Source organism: Natator depressus, chromosome 1 (assembly GCF_965152275.1).
Source record: "Natator depressus isolate rNatDep1 chromosome 1, rNatDep2.hap1, whole genome shotgun sequence".
Taxonomy (NCBI): Eukaryota; Metazoa; Chordata; order Testudines; family Cheloniidae; genus Natator; species Natator depressus.
The window spans coordinates 33,861,827-33,882,508 of NC_134234.1; the positions used below are offsets into that span (position 1 = coordinate 33,861,827).

Consider the following 20,682-nt stretch of genomic DNA (forward strand, 5'->3'; position numbering starts at 1 on the left):
TTAAGATACACTCACCAACTTCAAGGCCTTGACTCAAATTTATCCCTTTCTCTCAGTTTTTGAGAATGTTTTGCCTTCTCTGTTTAATCTTTTAGATTATAAATTCTACAGGGCAAAGACTTGCAAATAGTATTTTTCTGACTAAAGTAAAGCCTGGCTACTCAGCCTTCTTAAATGTTTGTGAGTACTAATTTATATCTTGATTACGTATGTTTACTATGCACTTGTATTAGCTGTTAGAATTTCTGCCTGTTTAACATCAGTTCATATACAGTGCACATTCCTGTAGTATCCAAGTACTTCCCAAGAATTAAAACAAGTAACTAGTATCTATATTTCTCTTCTTTCCCTTCAGCTAGAAGTAAGTTACTTGATTAGTTGAGTATTTGTTTGTGAGACAAATGTATTGATGGAAATCAAAGTGGAAGAGATGTTTTGTGTTTAGCTCTGAATGTGGCAAAGTCAAAAGTTACATCTCTTTTGCTAGAGAGTTCTATAGTATAGGTCCTGCTACTGTAAAAATTCTGTCTCATGTGCTCATGAGTCTTCCCTTACTGTTCAACAGTTTTGTGGTTCAAGAGGAACACACCTATTATGGGAGTGGGGCACGGTTGTAGAGGAAGAAATGGTCCCTCTTAGTCTTTGTAGCCTGATTCTTGCTGCATCTGGTTTATGTGTATATGTATATGCCTTTTTATATTTGGATGGTTATAAATAATTTGCTTCTAATTAGCTAAGTCACTGGCTGTAAAGAATCTTGGGAGAGATGGAATGGCATCAATATTTAACGCTCTAGCATCCATAGAACGCTCTGCTATGTTGTTGATGCTGTTGACTTTTGATTGTGTAACGTCATAGACAAAAGCCCAGTGGATGTATGGATTGACCTACCTGAAGTCGGAGAAATGCTATTTTCCTTAAATAAGAAAACCTCTATTATTGTTTTTATATATATTTTAAAATATAATAAATTAGCCCCTGGCCATAGAATCATAGATACTAGAGATGTAAAATATTTATACTATTAAATTATTTGGTCTACCCCTTTCCTCCTCTACCTGAAGGATTGTGCCCAGCAAAAATATTTTTAAAAAAATATCTGGCCTAGGCTACAGTGACCCAAAGTACTCATCTTGGATGACTATACCACAATCTAATAGATCTTGCCATCAAGAAGTTGTATCTACTTTTTTCCTGTCTTAATTTACTCAGAGTACTCTGTTATATCACAGTGTATGACAGTAAATAAACCCTCTCTTTCTTTGGTGATTATACCTTTCAAATACTGCAAAATGGTAATAGGAAGCAGATCAGATCAGGTCTATCTAGTCTAGTACTAGCTGCTTCAGAGGAAAATGCAAGAACTCCAGAAGCAGGCAGTTGCGGTAAGCTTTTCAAAGGTAATTAGGTAAATGCCTACAGATGTAGATAGGTGCCTAGTGGGATTTACAAAATTCCTTGAAAGGTTAGGTGCATAACTCCCATTGATTTACACACATCTTTAGGTGCCTAAAATACCTTTGAAAATAGGTTCCTGAGTGAAGAAACTACTAACAGGAAAACTTTCAGTTGGCTTATGTACTGAAGCATGATGGTTTATATTCCTTTGATAACTTTTAGGAGGCTTTTTTGTTGTAGACGTTGTTTTTGTTTTTTAGTCCATGCTGTTGTAATTCTTGATGATCATATTATTCACAGAAATCTCTAGTGCCTGTTTGAATCCCACTAAGTTCTTGGCTTTAATGTATATCATGCCCCCTACATCCTATACTTTGATTAGTCAAGTTACGTGTGTTTAGCTTCTTTTATCTTTTCTCATAAATCCATCCCTCCAACACCTTATTTGGGATTTACAAAGGGAATTAAGCACTCACATCAGCAGGAGCTGGGTGACTCCTTAGGCCCCTTTAAAAATCCATTCATAATTGTTACTACTTTTCTCAGATCTCCCTCTACTTTATCTGTAACTATTATGTTGTGTGCTTTAAGATATCCCTATGCCTTGTCTAAGTTGTTTTATTTGATTTTTTTCCATAGGAATGGGATACTTTTACAGGTGTGATCATTGGAGACATGTTAAGAAAATCAGTAAGCTATATTTATTTATTTATTTATTTATTCTGAAATAAGGAATGCATTGATAGAATCCTAAAAGATTATGCTCAAATGTATTGTATGTTTGTTATTTACTGTATAAATATATATATATGTGTATGTATGTATAGTATGAACAGATGAGCTATTTTATAGAAATAGAAATATTTAAAAATATGTGAACATAGTAAGTAATTTTTTTTACTTTTGATAAAGTTGTATCATTTTTCGTTGTGTGACTGCAGTACTGTCCCCAAATGTAAATTTAACTATATTTAAATGCAGTAAATCCACCCTCTCTAAAATAGGTATCACAGTAACAGCCGTGTTAGTCTGTATTCGCAAAAAGAAAAGGAGTACTTGTGGCACCTTAGAGACTAACCAATTTATTTGAGCATAAGCTTTCGTGAGCTACAGCTCACTTAAATTGGTTAGTCTCTAAGGTGCCACAAGTACTCCTTTTCTTTTCTCTAAAATAGGGAATTCTAGATTCTGACTTCTCCCCAGCACAAAATATTTTGGATGCACCTCTCTTCTTAAAAACACCAGAGGCAATCAGACATGTCCACATTGCTCTGAAACCTTGACAACCCTTCCTCCCAACCTTAGATTTTCTGTCTCTGACTGTGTAGGCAGAAAGGAAACTGAACACTCCCACTTTATCCATTACTGCCCTTGGTTTGGAAGCCACATTTTAGAGCAGAATGAGCAGTAGGGGAAGACATTTTTTGTGCAGAGAAGGGGAATTGTGCTCTTGGTTTCATACCCCTCCCTCCCAGCATGTTGGAGCCAACCAAAAGGAACAGATTAAGGGCTGAGTGGTGCTACATCTCTGAGGAGGATACCCTCTTGGGAGCCACAGAAGGGAAACTCTGCCATTATTGCTCACAGTCTTCAAAACAGCCTTCCAAAGGGAGCAGTGGAGAAAAAAAAATTAACTGGCTTCAAGACTTAGCTTGATAAGTTCATGGAGGGGGTATGAAGAGACTGCTACAAAGGCATGTAGCCGATCTGCGACTGCTGTCAGCAAATATCTCCAATGGCCCGTGATGGGACACTAGATGGGGGCGAGGGTTGAGTTACCACAGATAATTCTTTCCCAGGTGTCTGGCTGCTGGGTCTTGTACCTCCTCAGGGTCTAACTCATTGCCATATTTTGTGTCAGGTAGGAATTTTCCCCAGGTCACATTAATAAGAGACCCTTGGGGGCGGTCAGGGGCAGGGGCGTTCACGTTCCTCTGCAGCATGGGGCATGGCGTAATTTGCAGGTTTAAACTAGTGTATATGGCAGATTCTCTGTAACTTGAAGTCTTTAAATTATGTTTTGAGGATTTCAGTAACTCAGCCAGGGGTTATGGGTCTGTTACAGCAGTGGGTGGGCGAGGTTCTGTAGCCTGCAATGTGCAGGAGGTCAGACTAGATGATCATGATGGTCCTTTCTGTCCTTAAAGTCTATGAGCCTAACCTTGCTCTGTGAGGGGAAGGGATTTGGATGGTAAATGGATTTTGAGTCCTCTGTGTCATCCTCACATCAGTAGAGATTGCTCCAAAGATACCTCTGCAAGGGCTGGTCAGTCAACTTCAGTCCTTGGATTCAGCAAACTGGGCTTATTCACCCATCAAGGACTCTTTAAGGGTAAGTCCAACCCTCCAGACCATTTGGTCCAATCCACCTCTAAAAGAACAATGGCTAAGGTCTTTCCCAGGTTTTTATGTGGATAATTGATTGACTTGTCAAGGAATTTAGTGTCTTTTTGGACTCTGCCTCTTCCTGAGGATTTCTTAGAGAAGTTCCTGGGCCTCTTCTCTGATTTTATATTGGATGATGAATATGGGGCTCAAGATCCTACCCCATGTAGGCTGTGGGGCAAAACAGAGCATCACATGATAAGAGACCAGTCCTTCAATGGTGAAATCACCTCCCAAGGACAACCCAAAAAGCCAAACTCAAAACGAAAAAAAGGTCCCAAAGCACTCCAGATCTTCACTTCTTTACACAAACTCTAGCCCCTGCCCCAAAATTGAGGTGGACTGCCAGCTGTAATATAAAGTCAGAAGCTCTTTTGTTGTTACTCACAATGATGGACCAAGAGAAGGGATTTTTATTTTTGCAGGGGTAAGACCTGGCATAGCATAGGGTAGCCCAGATCAGGGAATGCTTTCAGTCTCTCCTTCCAATCCAAGCTATCACTCTGACTGCAGCAGGGTGTGCCTCAGTCCAGAAATAGGCCGAAGGAGCAGAATTTCCCAGTTTTCAGACATAATTCCAGTTGACTTCAGACAAGTGATACAGATATTCTCTGGAATTTCAGGCTCCTCCACATCCCTTTTTTATTCTTTCTTCAGCCTCAAGAGACGATGAGAAGAAAAAAATTGTCTTGCAGAAGTTCTCCCATTTCCTTGAGATTTAGATCTTGTCCCTCAGGCAAAAGTTCTCAAAGCTTCGTTCAATAATCTTCATGGTAAGAAAAAGATCTGTAGAAGTCTTCATCATCCTAAATGTCATGAGGCTGGTCAGGTCGTTGAAGAAGACAAAACTGAGGATAGCGAGAGCAGCTTCTATTGTTGCTGCTATTGTCTATTGTCTCAAGATCTTTTAATATAGGTGGAACAGGCAGAGACTTATATGCAAAGTCAAGGTTCAGTCAACTGCACTTTCTTTGTTTTTGTTTATGAAAATCAACACAATTACTATGTGTTGTCCTCCACCAGGATGTTTACAAAGCTATTGAAAATGGTAATAAAGCAGCTGAGCCGTCCAGGGATTCATCTGACGCATGGTTTAGATGGCACACTTATCAGAGCATCATCCCCAGGGACTTTGTAACCAGTGACCCATAGACCCAATCCCAATCACATTATTTGTAATAAAGTTAAATAAGAGATTGTTGATAATATCTCATAGAATCATAAATGAAGGGCTGGAAAGGACCTCGAAAGGTCATCTTATCCAGTCCCTCTTCCCCTCTCGCCCCCACTAAAGCAGGACCAAATGTACGTAGGCCATTCTTGACAGGTATTTGGAGGTTTTTAAGAACAGGTTAGACAATAACAGGGATTCCACAACCTCCCTTGGAAACCTATTCTAGTACTTAACTATTCTTATAGTTAGAAAGGTTTTCCTAATATCTAACCTAAATCTCCCTTGCTGCAGATTAAGCCCATTACTACTTGGCCTACCTTCAGTGTACATAGAATCATAGAAGATTAGGGTTGGAAGAGACCTCAGGAGGTCATCTAGTCCAACCCCCTGCTCAAAGCAGGACCAACCCCAACTAAATCATCCCACCCAGGGCTTTTTCAAGCCATCCCTTTAAAATCTCTAAGGATGGCGATTCTACCACCTCCCTAGGTAACCCATTCCAGTGCTTCACCACCATCCTAGTGAAAAAGTTTTTCCTAATATCCAACCTAAACCTCCCCCACTGCAACTTGAGACCATTGCTCCTTGTTCTGTCATCTGCCATCACTGAGAACAGCCTAGGTCCATCCTCTTTGTAACCCCCCTTCAGGTAGTTGAAGGCTGCTATCAAATCCCTCCTCACTCTTCTCTTCTGCATACTAAAGAAGCCCAGTTCCCTCAGCCTCTTCTCCTAATTCATGTGCCCCAGCCTCCTAATCATTTTCATTGCCCTCTGCTGCACTCTCTCCAATTTGTCCACATCCTTTCTGTAGTGGGGAGCCCAAAAATGGACGCAATACTCCAGATGTGGCCTCACCAGTGCCGAACAGAGGGGAATAATCACTTCCCTTGATCTGCTGGCAATGTTCCTATTAATGCAGCCCAACATGGAGGACAGTTAATCAGTTAATCACTTATTCTCTTGATAACTGCCCTTACCATATTTGGAGACTGTTATCAGATCCCTACTCAGTCTTCTTTTCAGAAGACTAAACTTACAGTAGATCCCAGTTTATCCAATCTAATTGGGATCAAGGCCAGATCAGATCATCAAAATTCCAGGTAAATCGGAGAATGGGAAAATGTGATGCTGCAGTGCCATCTAGTGGCCAGAGGAGAGATCACTCGCTTCTGGCCCCAGAGTCCTGGTTGTTTGGTAACTATGGAGAGCTGGTTAAGGGAGGGTTGGATAAATAAGGTTCTAATGTACCTTTTTTTTTTTTTTAACCTTTCTTTTTAGGTCAGATTTTCTAAACTTTTATAATTTTTGTTCCTCTGTCCACATCTTTCCTGAAGCGTGGAGTCCAAAACTGGACACAGTACTCTGGATGAGGCGCCACTACTGCTGAGTAGAGTGGCATAATTACCTCCCATGTCTTACATACAACACTCCTATTAATACACTCCAGAATGATATTAGCCTTTTTCACAACTGCATCACGTTTTTGGCTTTTAGTAAATATGTGATCTGCTATAACCCCCAGATCCTTTTCAGCAACACTAGTGCCTAACCGTTACCCCCCATGTTGTAGTTGGGCATTTGATTTTTCTTTCCTACGTGTAGTACTTTGCATTTGTCTTTACTGAATTTCATCATATTGATTTCAGACCAATTTGACAAGGTCATTTTGAATTCTCATCCGTTCTCCAAAGTCCTTGCAACCTCCCGAAGCTTGGTGTCTGCCACACATTTTATAAACATAGTCCTCTCCATTATTCATGTTTTTATTGAAAGTGTTTAAAAGTACCAGATCCAGGACAGACCCATGCAGGATCCCACTAGATATGTCCTACCAGTTTGACAGCAAACCATTGAGAACTATTCTTTTAGTATGATCTTTCAGCCAGTTATGCCCCTAATTTATAATATTTTCATCTATACCACATTTCCTTAGTTTGGTTAAGAAAATGTCATGTGGGAGCCTTACTAAAATCAAGATCTATCACATCTACTGCTTCCCTCCTATCCGCTACACTAGTATAGGATTTTCATAGGATATTCGAGGAGTCGAGATAAACACAAAGAGAACCAGAACATTTCCTACACAAGAAAGACTTAAAAAAACAAAGGCATTGATGTCCGGGTTATTATAGAACAGAGTATCCTTCATCCATATTTACCTGCTGTTCTTTGGTCATTTGGCCTCAAACATTATTCTGTGGACAAGACTGCACATGAGAGAGTTTTTGGGATTCCTTTTAAAAACCTGTAACCATTCCCAAATTAGAGATTTAGAGGAAAATAAAAATAACATCCAGCCTATCACTGGGTGGAAACAGGATGGTATGGTAGCATTCTTACTGCAAAATCTTGAGTCCAAAACCCTGACCGCATATGCCAGTCTTCCAGGATGGGGATTACACGTGGGACAACATCCTGGAACATGATCAACATCAGAAATTCTCTACAGTATCAACTTCCTAGAGATGGTCAGCATGGCTCATCAGAATTCTGGGAGCCCTTGAGAAAGGAGCACTTTCTTGTTCAATGAGACTTCACAATGATCATGGAATATATAAATCAGGAATAGGGCAGAAGAAGTGCAAATCTAAATGCCAAACAATAACTTTTTTTTCTTGGGCAGAAGGTCATCTCACCTAATAATAGCGATCAGTATAAAAGGGGCATATTGACGATACAAGTGGACTGGGTAAGCTTTCAGCAGATAGACAGTCCAAAAAGCTAAAAAGCTCATATCCAGGGAGCTAGGCCATCACCAAGGGTACCTATTTGTGTTCAGTCAGAACACCAAAAAAACAGTGATTTTCTTCACCCAAGATGACTGGAAACATACAGTAACATTCACTAACAGATGAATTTGCTTGTCTATGCTTCCCCCCCTTTTACTACTAGGACGAGTCTTACAGAAGTTTTAAAAAATGGGGGGAAACTGCAATTGTTGCTCTAAAATCAGCCAAGAAGTCCACGGTACTTGGACCTAGTGAAGATGTCATAAAGGGTCTCCACTCCATCTGCTATGTTATAGCCTGCTACTGCATCCTAATCCAGACTGAGTGACATAATGGCTATGTAATGACAGGTACTAAACAAGATAATCGATTCCTCCAAAATAATGGTGTTTCATAGCTTCATAGAAACTTCAAAGAGTTTCTATCCATTGGCCTGTGCAAGAATCCATTTGTCTATCCATTGGCCTGTGCAAGAATTTGGACAGTGTTCTCCCGTTGGTGTCAAGATAGTCAAGCCCAAGAAAACAAGCATTATAGCTCTTCTGGAATTTTACAGAATGACCTAATCTGAGACCTCCCACCATCATTGCTGATGACCCAACTCTAAATAGCATATTACACAAGGGCTCATCTAAATCTCTGGTAGATCATCCAAGAATAATAAATGTCCTTGTGCAGCATTTGTCCAAACCAAAATCCTGTCTTCCCTATCTGGGATCTGTCCAGGGGGCTAAAGTCTGTCAGAACCAAATATTTCAAACTAATGGCTTCTATATGCCATGCTTCCTGGTTACAAGCACAACAGCCAGAAATATCTCCAAAATGTATGCTCTTAATACACACTGGCCCATGAAGAGAAGATTCTTCCAAATTCAGAATCATCTGTCACAAGGATAAACGCTGTTCTCCATACATTACCAGGAATTATTTTTCCTTTGGTTTGCCCAAAGGAAGCTCATCTTCCTGGATGTGGAAATAGACATTAAGATGGAATTTACTTAAACGTCATCTTTATTTATTTCCTTTCACTAAAAGTGCTTAGGTCTGCAAGCTTCTAAATACTTAATAGCCAGGTGGATCATGCTGTGAAGTACTGAAGTTTACATGGTTGCACAGAAACTAGTCCAAAAAGGGAGCAGAATCCATTCAGCACACACTGTGGTGCTATGGTGGGCAGAAAGAGTGTGAGTCACCTCAGAGGAAATATGTAACACTGCCATCCATCAACACTTTTATTGAGTACTACAGTCAGACCTTCTTTCCTCTGAGGGGAAAAATTCCTTCGGCAGCTAATTGCTCCAAATGGTGTTCTGTGATAGGCTGGGTCTTTATCTGGATCATACTCATGCAGCTTTGGAGTCTCTTCCCCTTTAAGAGTCCTTTCCCTCTTCGGGAGCTTTATTCCACCCTTTCTGGTCCTCCTCCCGTTTAAGGGGACGTTCTATAAGGTACCTTATAAAGGTCTCGTGGGCAGCAGAGTCTTGCCAACTGTTTTCCTCTCTGTCATTCTGTAGCAAGGACCAGCTATTCCTGAGGCTCAGCAGCTTTCTTCCTAGTTGCCATGCCTTCCTGTGACAAGCAACTTCTTTTAAAGCTTGCTTCCTCCAGCTGGAGTAGGCTCCGCAGGTGTGTCTATCTGGTAACAGTTGAGCACGGAGGCGCTTATTATCCTTCTCCTGATTGATATGGGGGTCATATCATTACATGATCATGTAATGGTGCCCCATTACATGGTCAACTATACAACATTTTAGAAATCTTGTTCCTGAATATTACTTGCTTTTCCTTCCATATCATCTTTTTTTTTTTTCCTGCTTTGTATACACCAGATGTCTTAGAGAAAGGTCAAGATCCAGAATGGAACATTTCTGACTAGATTGTTTCCTTTCTCAGTATGACATCTCCTGCAGTCTGCACTAAATTGAGATAAATCCTGTGCATTCTTCTACAGTGGCCTCCTAAGAGTCCATGTGTATCATGAATGTGCTTTAACAAGGCAATAAAACATTATTGTAAAGTTTATTTTAATGTATTAATAAAGTATCTAGATTTCAATATTTTAGAAGTACTCATCTGCTGTGAAGATGGAAGGGGGAGGACTAAATCTAGTCAAGTCTGAGGTGCCTCTTGTATAAGCAAAATGTAATAACTTTATAAAATAGAAATAATAAACAAACATTGCTACACTATTCATAAATTTATCAATAGAACACCATTAAAAGATTCTTGTAAAGGATGTTGCCAGTGTTTTCATATCTGTTTTCATTTTGAAACTTTAGTTATTAAACAACTTGTAGGTTTGAATTTTACAAATATATAGCTTACTTTGTTTTATAAGGATTCACAAAGAGGTATCCGTGACCAAATTCCATCTTGGATAGAACAGGAACGAACTTGGGCAGTAGCATCTCTGAAGGTATTGTCTATGTGATTTAAAATCATTTTGAAATGGTCTTGATTTATTCAGAAGTATTAATATGGACTTGAAAATATACTAAATATTTTCCAACTTAACTGCAGTTTTAGTTATTTTAAACTGTATTCAAAATTAGAAGTAGAAAAATTACTTAGCATTTTGACATACACATTTCTAGAATGCAAGACTGTATTTTCATAAGTAGCCTAAAAATTAGTATCTACAATTTTGCATGCATAAATTGGGTAGCTAGATTAAATTTCCATGCACACATTTGAGGCCTGTTTGAGGTCCCTAGTGGTCAGATTGGGTAGCTTCATATTAATTTGAAGTCCCAACATTTTCTTGGACTGATTTCTCTTATGACAGTCTATGTTCCCCTGCTGAAAGGAGTGAAATAAAAGTAACAATCTCTGAAGTGCTGATCTAGGGCTACTCTCCTACTGCATAAAGCTCACCAGCAAGAAGGGAAGGGCTGAGAGTTCATGAGGGAGATAAATTAACAAGCTTCAGAGGACTAGAACTGTGATACTTCAATGTTGGTTATTTTTCGCTTCCTCCCTTCCGTAGGGACCAAAAGCAATTGGGGGTAGGTATGGGAGCATTTGGGACAGAGAACAGTTGATGCATTGAGTGAAATAAATTAGCCATGGGTGATGGAAAGGACTGAGGTGAGATGGAGGAAGGGAAAGGAACCAAAAGTATTTTTAAAAAGAGAGAATAAAAATAATACCGAGAATGTGTCAGGCTGGCTATAAATTGTTGCTTTTATTTTTTGCTTTTTTTTTTTTTTTTACTGTTAAATGTGCACTATTTGCTTTGTAGATCTCTCTCCCAGCTCTATATCAGACACTCTGCTTTGAAGATGCAGATCTGTGGCGTACTTTCTCTCAGAGCTCTACGTGTGAACAAGATTTTCCATCCATTGTTGCAAAGAATATTACCCTATTTCAACAGGTAATATTTTAATACTGAATTATTTTGAAAATACTTCTCTTAGTGTTGAAACTCAGTTTTACTTCATGATTAAGAGATTAGGCTTCAATCCTTGTTTAACAATAATCATTGACTAAAATTATGTTGTCTTCAACGGGATCCTGATTAGTTTAGCTAATTAAATTTTATTTATTTATTTTAATGGCCATTTATTTTTTATTTATTTATTAATTTTATTTATTTATTTTTAATGTCCATTACCATTGTACCAAGGTCTTTAATGTATGTGGTGGTGGGTTGGTACTCAAACTGAGCATCTGCTTTAGGATAGGAGATTGTTCATTAAAATGTATAAGTTTCATTTTCCAGACAGGTGATACTCTCCTTTCCTTGTCACTGGTGCCTTATTGCAGTATTTATCAGCCTGTCAAGCCGGATATCATTAAATTACCTCAACATTAAATGTAAAACCTCCAACATTCATGCAACATTAAGATTGCAAGTTAAGTACTGAAAGGTTAGGAAATGCAACAGTTAAGGTTGAACATGCAACATGAATTCTGCCCATTTTTGCACAAAAATCTGTATTTATGTAGTTTGAATTCACATTAGGGAGGCAATTCAAACCAGTGAATAGGAGCGTGGAATTCACAGTCAAGAGAACTGGGTTCTAGTCCCAACTCTGTCATTGACTCACAATGTCATCTGTCTCTTAACTGTCTACCCTTCAAGTCTTCCTCTTTGTAAAATGGAGCTAATGATACTTTTTCACCTGCAAAAGTTCTTTAAAGTATGATAAAAAAATCCTTGTAAGTGCTAAATATTATAATGCTGCTGTCATTATTAGTTTTCAGATGATAAAATAGGATTATTTTTTTTTCTACAACCTTATATAGAGTTTTTTATGTATCTACAATAACATATGATCATATTATAATGTACATACAGAAGACAGAGTTAATGTTGCATTAATTTTTACTTTGATTTTTGCTTTTCTAGACTTTTAAATGTTTAATGTACAGTGTTAATATTATATTGAAATAGGGTGGGTGGTTTTTTTTTGGTGGGAAGTTGCGTTTAATTTCCAAAGATTTTTAAAGGGTGAGGGGAGAGGAAATCATTCACTTCTAGAATTACAATAACAGATATCATCTGGCAAAAGTAAGATGGTGCCTATCAACATCATTAATAAAGTGTGCACTTCTAGATTACTAGGTAGCAGCTGAGCAAAGCTTTGCTAAAGTGTTTGTTAGCAGTGTATATTATTTATTTTCATACTTTGCAATGGCTCTATTCTCGTAGGTGTACAGTTATATGATAAATGCCTCCTGCCCTATAGAAGGTCCTCCTGCCCCTTTTCATTATCTCTCCCCACCCCCTCTGCATTGTGTTTTTGAAATATTTTTTGTAGCTTAGGTCTGAAGGTTTAATGTTTTAAAACCGCAGAGCTCAATGCAATGAGATGCTGAGCACTGCCAGTGAGATTCTGAACACATACGAAGGGTGACAAGTGCCCAAAGTAAACATTCTGGTAGATGGAGTTGAAGTGGACTTGGAGAGGGATAAGGAGTCAGATAGTTATGTTTGATCCTAGCATGAAAATAAGGGGCTTAGCAACCATTTTAGCCTAAAGAAAGGTATACCACTTCCCAATCTATGATAACTCCTTAGGCAAAGTTAGCCATTGTGGAGAGCACAGTCAGCTGTAACCCTCTGCAAAGAACCATACAGAACACATTCAACAGCTCAGCCATTGCTATGATTCCCCAAATATACAAAACCTACTTGGCTGCCTATTGGTTCCCATGTTATTTGTATTGTGGTAGTGTCTGGAGGTGGAGACTCAAATAGATATTAGGGCCACATTGTGGTAAATGTTATACAGACATATAGAAGGACATGGCCTTTGCCCTGGGGAGCTTGCCAGTACACTAGTGTGCACGACTTCTCTGTGTAAAGTATGCTGAGAATATTTTTAAGAGCCAAGACCATCCCTCCCACCGAGACCGGGGTACAGAAGTCTGCACGTAGGGAAACTTGTGTGCCTTAGAAATATACAGGCTGCATATAACACAAATGAAAATAGAAAACTTGATTACAATGGATTTTCTACTTCCAATTCCTCTAAGTTGTGCTGCCACCAGATGTTGCTATGCACAGTAAGCAACAGAAACTTGATTAGCAGGAATGACAAAGGCCTCTCACTTCTCAAAACCATGGTCGGGTACTTCTGACAAATTAAACATCCTGCAATTACTGCCAGAGCACATAAATCACTTAGCTTTCCCTAAGTATCTCAATGAATTCATCTTTAAAAAAACAGCCACCAGGTATCTAGCACAAAAAAAAAAAAAGAGAGAAAAAGAAGGGAACTTTTTTAACAGCATTCACAGAAATTAGGAATAAACTATAAACAAACCATTTTACAGAAGCTCTTATCTGAGTAACATGCTTCATTCTATAAAATGCAGAACAATACTTCATATGTTGCCATTGTGTTTTCATCACAGTTCCTAGAGGATTAAAAAAAAAAACCTAAAGGGAAAAAAACCCTCAAACACCAGTATGATGAGTGTAAAGGGTATCTTTGTCTTTTAGAACATAGTGAAAATATATCCCAACAGTGATGGGAGGAACCATGTGCACAGAATTATTTAAGCCCCACTCAGAGGTTAGCTTCTTGCATGATGTACCCTTTAAGAAGTAGTGTACCCTTCTTAGGGTATGTCTGTACTGCAGTTAGACACCTGCAGCTGGCCTGTGCCAGCTGACTCAGGCTCATTGGGCTCAGGCTAAGGGGATGTTCAATGGTGGTATACATATTCGGGCTTGGGCTGCAGCCTGAGCTCTGGGACCCTCTCACCTCAATTAAACAGCCCTTTAGCTTGAGCCCCATGAGCCTGAGACAGCTGGCATGGTCCAGCTGCAGGTGTCTAATTGCAGTGTAGATACACCCTTAGGGCAGAGGTTCTCAAACTTTTCTTATTATGTACCCCCTTCTAGATCTGCCAGCTGCCTGCTACCCCCTTCCAGAGTTACCAGTTGCCTGTGTATCCCTACTCTTCTCATCACTGATACTTTGTGTGTTCTTCTTAATACTGACAGTCTTTAGCCATCTGTCTATATTTCACTGTTACGTACAAATATAGTTATAGTGCAACTGGAAAAAAAAAACCCAAAACCCTGACTAAGTTCTGAGCTCAACTAAACTGGACAGTTGCTGGGCAACTGAACCTGCGCTGTACAGTGATTGGAGTTGAGGGCTCTGTACGTCAGCGTCTCTGTGTATCTCTGTTCTCATTGATACATCATGAAGTAAATTAACTAGCATATTTTATATAACAAATTCCCACAGTTTTAAAGCGTTGTCTGAACAGCCTATTATGAAAATGCAATAAATGCAATGATTAATAAATAAAATCCACCATTGCACAATTTCTCCCAAGTCCTCCCCCACGCCCCGAGATGTCTCATGTACCCCACAAACCACAGTTTGGGAATTCCTGGGGTACATGTAACTGTAACAGTGAGGACTGGCCCTTTAAAGGCCAGGGGCTCCAGTGAACAGCTGTCCTTGTTCTGGAGGGAATCAGCTGAACATCTCCCAGTGATTGGGCCTGATTCCTAATTGGAAGATATAAACGAGGGTCCCAGCTCCACTGGAGGGAGGCAGGGGTGAGTAGGAGGAGACAGAGACAAGGAGAAGGCTGTAAGGAGGTCCCATGGGCCTCCCTAGGCCAGTGAGGTCCAGACAAGTTAGTTACCAAAGGCCAGAGGGCTCCACAATCTCAGCCAAGAACAAGGCTATTGCTTTTGTTATTATTCTACATTTCCTTTTGTTTTGTGTTGGAGAATAAACAGAGCCTTGATTCCATTGATTTCATTGGAAGTTAGGAACCTAAAACACCTTTGTTGGTTTGGACTGAATTGATATGCATCACAGCCTAACTGTGAAAGACAAGGGGACTGGGTGAATCAACTATATGTGCTTTATAGGGTTGGTTTTGGTATTTTTGGTAATAAAAACATTTGTGTAATGTAGAGGTTCATAGTTGAAGTATCTCAGAATAAAGAGATTACAGGTGCTATTTATCTTAAACCAAGCAGAGATGCTTTCAAAATTGATTATTTTAGTATAAAAACACATTGAGAACAGGCACATTAGTATAACACGTACAAAGTCAGTGCTGACTAACATACATAGCTTTATATCTGTTAAAAATTCACCCAACAGAGGAGGTGTGCTCCACTAAACTCCAGCTGCAGGCAGTGATGGTATACAGTTATCATATTAGTTTGTTTTTCATGACAAACACATAGTTCTTCAAGTAATGTCCCTGTGGATGCTCCAATTCTGGAGTCCCTGTATCCATTTCAGATGTGCATGCACCCTATGCAACTTTGATTGGAGATTTTTGGTAGTATGCCCATTTGGCCTGCACCCTACACCTCCTCATGCCCTGTGCCAAGGATATATATTGTTACGTGGGCGACCTTCCCTCAGTTCCTTCTCAGCTGCCTTGGCTTCAGACAGAGTATCTACCATGTCCATTTAACTGTTAATTTGCCTTCTAGTTTAGTTTAGTTGTTTATTAGTGTGTAGTTTAGTTCACTATAATGTTTTGATATTTTTCTTTTCTTTTCCTTCTTTTCCCCCTTTTTCCTAACTTCCCTCCAGAGGGTGCTGTTTTTCTCCCTTGCAGGGGTATGCCAGCATAACTGGGATTCAAGCATTCCCTTATGTGTATTTAGCTGTATTAGCTCTCTGGGACACACGCTGATGGGAGTCGGCTGTGTGGTCCAAGCTGGCAGTACTGCCTAATGGCAATACTCTGGGGCGTAACGCCTAATGGCGAGAGTCCAAGTGTTGATTTACCCGGTAGTTATGACTCGGGATAGGGTTGCCCACTGGTGAGAGTCCAAAGACCACCTTGCTCGGTGGCTATGATTCAGGATAGTGCTGAGAGTGGGAGGATGATAGGGGAACCTGGACTCACCCTACTCCACTGGGTTCCAGTCCAGGGTCCTTTGAAACAGTGGCCCTCACACAGCGCTCAGGCCTGATACCCCTAATCATGCTCCCTGGGTCACTTCCTACCCTTGTTTCAGTCCCTCCAGCGTCATAGAGTTGGATTTGGGGTGTCTGTTGCATTCTTCTCTGATCTGTCTCCGGAATCTCTTCCGCTGGCCCCAGTGAATTGTCACCCTCAGCTCCCACAGTTATTGGACTTCCTTGGATTGGCTTGGCTATGAGGCTCTGTCCTGGCAATGTGGAGCTTTGACGACTTTCTGGCAGGAAGCTGCTGCACCTGACTGCTCTCCTCCACACTCGGCCCAGACTGAGCTGAGTCACTCCCTTTAAAATGCTCTCTCAGCTTGGAGCATGCCCAGCACAGGTGAAGGGGTGTGGTTTCTTGGGCCTAGAGCAACTCTTTAATCAGTGTAGAGTTGGTAAACTCCTTCACACACACAAACATTCCTCAAAAATGTAATTTGTATGCAGCCCTCAAGAGCAGGGCCAGGAAAAATCAAGAGATCAGACTGAAACTCCTCATGATGGAGCGTTCTCTTTGACTTGCCTTGGATCCAGGCCAGGAAACATCAGCCGCCAAGTGAGTTCAATGCCCTGTCCACTGTAGAATCAGAAGATTAGGGTTGGAAGAGACCTCAGGAGGTCATCTAGTCCAACCCCCTGCTCAAAGCAGGACCAACCCCAACTAAATCATCCCAGCCAGGGCTTTGTCAAGCCATCCCTTTAAAACCTCTAAGGATGGAGATTCCACCACGTCCCTAGGTAACCCATTCCAGTGCTTCACCACCATCCTAGTGAAATAGTTTTTCCTAATATCCAACCTTGAGCTCCTCCACTGCAACTTGATACCATTCCTTCTTGTTCTATCATTTGCCACCACTGAGAACAGCCTAGCTCCATCCTCTTTGTAACCCCCCTTCAGGTAGTTGAAGACTGCTATCAAATCCCCCCTCACTTTTCTCTTCTGCAGACTAAATAAGCCCAGTTCCCTCAGCCTCTCCTCCTAATTCATGTGTCCCAGCCTCCTAATCACTTTCATTGCCTTCATTGCTGGACTCTCTCCAATTTGTCCACATCCTTTCTGTAGTGGGGGGGGGCGCAAAAATGGACACAATACTCCAGATGTGGCCTCACCAGTGCCGAACAGAGGGGAATAATCACTTCCTCAATCTGCTGGCAGTGGTTTTACTAATTCAGCCCAATATGCCATTAGCCTTCTGGGCAACAGGGGCACACTGTTGACTCATATCCAGCTTCTCGTCCACTGTAATCCCCAGGTCCTTTTCTGCAGAATTGCCACTTAGCCAGTCGTTCCCAGCCTGTAGCAGTGCATGGGATTCTTCCATCCTAATTGCAGGACTCTGCACTTGTCCTTGTTGAACCTCATCCAATTTCTTTTGGCCCAATCCTCCAATTTGTTTAGGTCACTCTAGACCCTGTCCCTACCCTCCAGCAGATCTACTTCTCCCTCTGCTTAGTGTCATCCGTGAACTTGCTTAGGGTGCAGTCCATCCCATCATCCAGATCATTAATAAAGATGTTGAACAAAACCCCCCCCAGGACCAACCACTGGGGCACTGGCATCGAGCTGTTGATCACTACCCGTTGAGAGCGACGATCTAGCCACTTTTTTATCCACCTTATAGTCCATTCATCCAATCCATACTTCTTTAACTTTCTGTCAAGAATACTGTAGGAGACTGTATCAAAAGCTTTGCTAAAGTCAAGGTATATCACGTCCACCGCTTTCCCCATATCCACAGAGCTAGTTATCTCATCATAGCAGTCAATCAGATTGGTCAGGCATGACTTGCCCTTGGTGAATCCATGTTAACTGTTCCTGATCACCTTCCTCTCCTCCAAGTGCGTCAAAATGGATACTTTGAGGACCTGCTCCATGACTTTTCTGGAGACTGAGGTGAGGCTGACCAGTCTGTAATTCCCCGGATTCTCCTTCTTCCCTTTTTAAAATATTGTCACTATATTTGCCTTTTTCCAATCATTCGGGACCTTCCCCGATTGCCATGAGTTTTCAAAGGTAATGGCCAATGGCTCTGTGATCACATCAGCCAAACTTCCTCAGCACCCTTGGATGCATTGCATCCGGCCCCATGGACCTGTGCATGTCCAGCTTTTCTAAATAGTCTTTAACCTGTTCTTTCAACACTGGGGGAGGGATAGCTCAGTGGTTTGAGCATTGGCCTGGTAAACCCAGGGTTGTGAGTTCAATCCTTGAGAGGGCCATTTAGGGTTCTGGGGCAAAATTGGGGATTGGTCCTGCTTTGAGCAGGGGGTTGGACTAGATGACCTCCTGAGGTCCCTTCCAACTCTGATATTCTATGAATCTATGAGGGCTGCTCACCTCCTCCCCATACTGTGCTGCCCAGTGCAGCAATCTGGGAGCTGACCTTGGCACCACATTCTCCCAGACCTTCATAGGATTAATCATCAGAAGGTACTGGGATGGTTTCTAAGAACAGAAGTTCTACTTCTCCTTACAGAGAGCCTGTTTTGAAGAAGTCTCAGTCTCCACTAAAAATGACCATTTCTGAGCCCTCGGGTCCCTTGTCGGGTATCAGTGGGGCTCCAGGTTCCTCTGGTACCAAGACTGCATCCAAAATCCTGAGTTTATCTAGGAGCCACAACTCCAAGCGTACTTTGGTGCCTAAACCACTGTTGATTCTGTCTGAGCATGATCGAGGCCGCAAGGGAAAACACCCCACTATGAGCAAGGCCCTACCAACTTATACAACCCTTTGTACTGAGACATATGACTCCCTCAGTATCATAGAAATCTAAGCATTCCATACTAGACCCTCTTCAAGGCAGTCTGCATCATCAGTACCAAAGTCCAGAAGGGACTCAGTGAAACAGATTCCTTTCTGTCTTCTTTGACTCATCAGGAACCGCAGGAGTTTAGATGCTCCAAAAGATCTGTATGTCTCCAGTGAACCAGAGTCTCCCCTTCTAAAAGTATTGAGTGCCTCTCAATACCAAGATTGTCATGGTTGCTGGAACTATAGATCTCTCCAGTACAGCTTGATTCCCCAGCACTTTTGAAGCCAGGTAGGACTCCCTCTCTGGAGATTGAAGAGGATAACTCATCTGGCTCACATATCTCAATCCAAGGTTCCCCTACCTATCATTATAATGGCTCCCTACTGATTCCTACAGAGAGAAGGACTTCTCACAAGTCAGACAAATTTGTGCTCCTCCTCCATGGTATGAGCATCAATGGGTGTCACCTCCAATGCCTTATGGTCCCATTTCCCCCCCACACACACTACCCTCGTGGTCAATATTGGGACACTTCGGCTGCCTACCCACAACAGTTGTCATGAGCCCCTAGCCTTTCTCATGTGGACTGTTGGGACAGGCAGTTTCCTGTTCCTATTGTTCCTCCTCAACCACCTCAGATGCAGGAGGAAACCTTTGAGGAGCAAGAGGTCAGAGCAGATAAAGAGACTATTCCACAAACCAGTACCTCATTATCCTCAGGTGAGGCTATGATATCTCCCCCATCCTCCTTGTCTAGTGACTTCAAGCAATTCCGGTGTCATGACCCACGGGTCTCAACCAAAGTCCACAGGGTTCACAGGAGCCAACCCTCTACTTGGCAGCCTGCTGCCAACTGCTTACCCAAGACCCATGAAGCCTAGCCCCAGTCTGTGGCTCCATCCCTGATGTTGAAAGTGATGTACAAGATCAAATAAAGCAAAGCCAAGCTCATACTAATAGCTCCAATGTGGCACAGACAGTTTTGGTACCCTTACTGGACTCACCTTGGCATTCCACACCTCCCTTCTCAAGACACCACTTCACGCTCTCCATCAGAATTTCAGATTTCTTCACCTCAAGGCTTGGTTACTCCATGGCTCATGGGATTACAAACTTCCTGTTCCACTTACCTTCAGAAATGGAAGATTCCACTACTGGTTTGTCCTCTGGCATCTTTTGTCCATCCATTCTTCCTTCTCATCTGTTCTTGACTATCTGTTAGAATTACCAGATGAGTTTAATTGGAGTACAGTTGGCAGCTTTCACGGCCTTCCATTCTTCCATTTTCTTTGTTTTTTTGGTGTTTGTTCACCCCACAGTGATCAGATTCATTAAAGGATTGAGGCTCCTTTGCGATTTAAACTTCGTTCTTAAGTGCCTTATGAAACCTTCCTTTGAATTGATGGCCACCTGTTCACTTCTTCACCGATCAATGAGAAACCCTGCTTGGTGGCCATCACTTCTGCCTGAAGAGTTGGGGAAATAAGGGCTTTAATGGCGGACCCTCCCTTTACAGTTCTTTTTCTAAGACAAAGTTTCATTATGATTGCATCTTACATTTTTACCCAAGGTATAGTCTGAAGTTCACATTAATCAAGTTATTCAACTCTCTGTTTTTCCCCCCAAATCCACACCATACCAGGGAGGATGCAGCTTTCCATACTTCGGACATCAGGAGGGCATTAGCCTTCTATTTCGACAGAACAAAATCATTTACAGAGTCTACTAGCCAGTTCATTTCCATTGCTGAGAAATATAAAGGGGCTGCTATCTCCACCCAAAGACTTCTGAGGTGGATTTATAGTTGTATAACTTCTTGTTATGAATCTGCTG

At 41.3% G+C, this 20,682-nt stretch overlaps 1 protein-coding gene across 1 annotated transcript in view; it reads left to right on the forward strand.

Annotated features, from left to right (window-relative positions):
- DYNC2H1 (dynein cytoplasmic 2 heavy chain 1) overlaps positions 1 to 20,682 on the forward strand; it is a 389,779-nt gene that overhangs the window by 202,816 nt on the left and 166,281 nt on the right. The window contains exons 72-74 of the mRNA XM_074957219.1: positions 2,038 to 2,088; positions 10,026 to 10,103; positions 10,929 to 11,060. Of these exons, the coding sequence (XP_074813320.1) occupies positions 2,038 to 2,088; positions 10,026 to 10,103; positions 10,929 to 11,060 (261 nt within the window). The remainder of the gene's footprint in view (positions 1 to 2,037; positions 2,089 to 10,025; positions 10,104 to 10,928; positions 11,061 to 20,682) is intronic.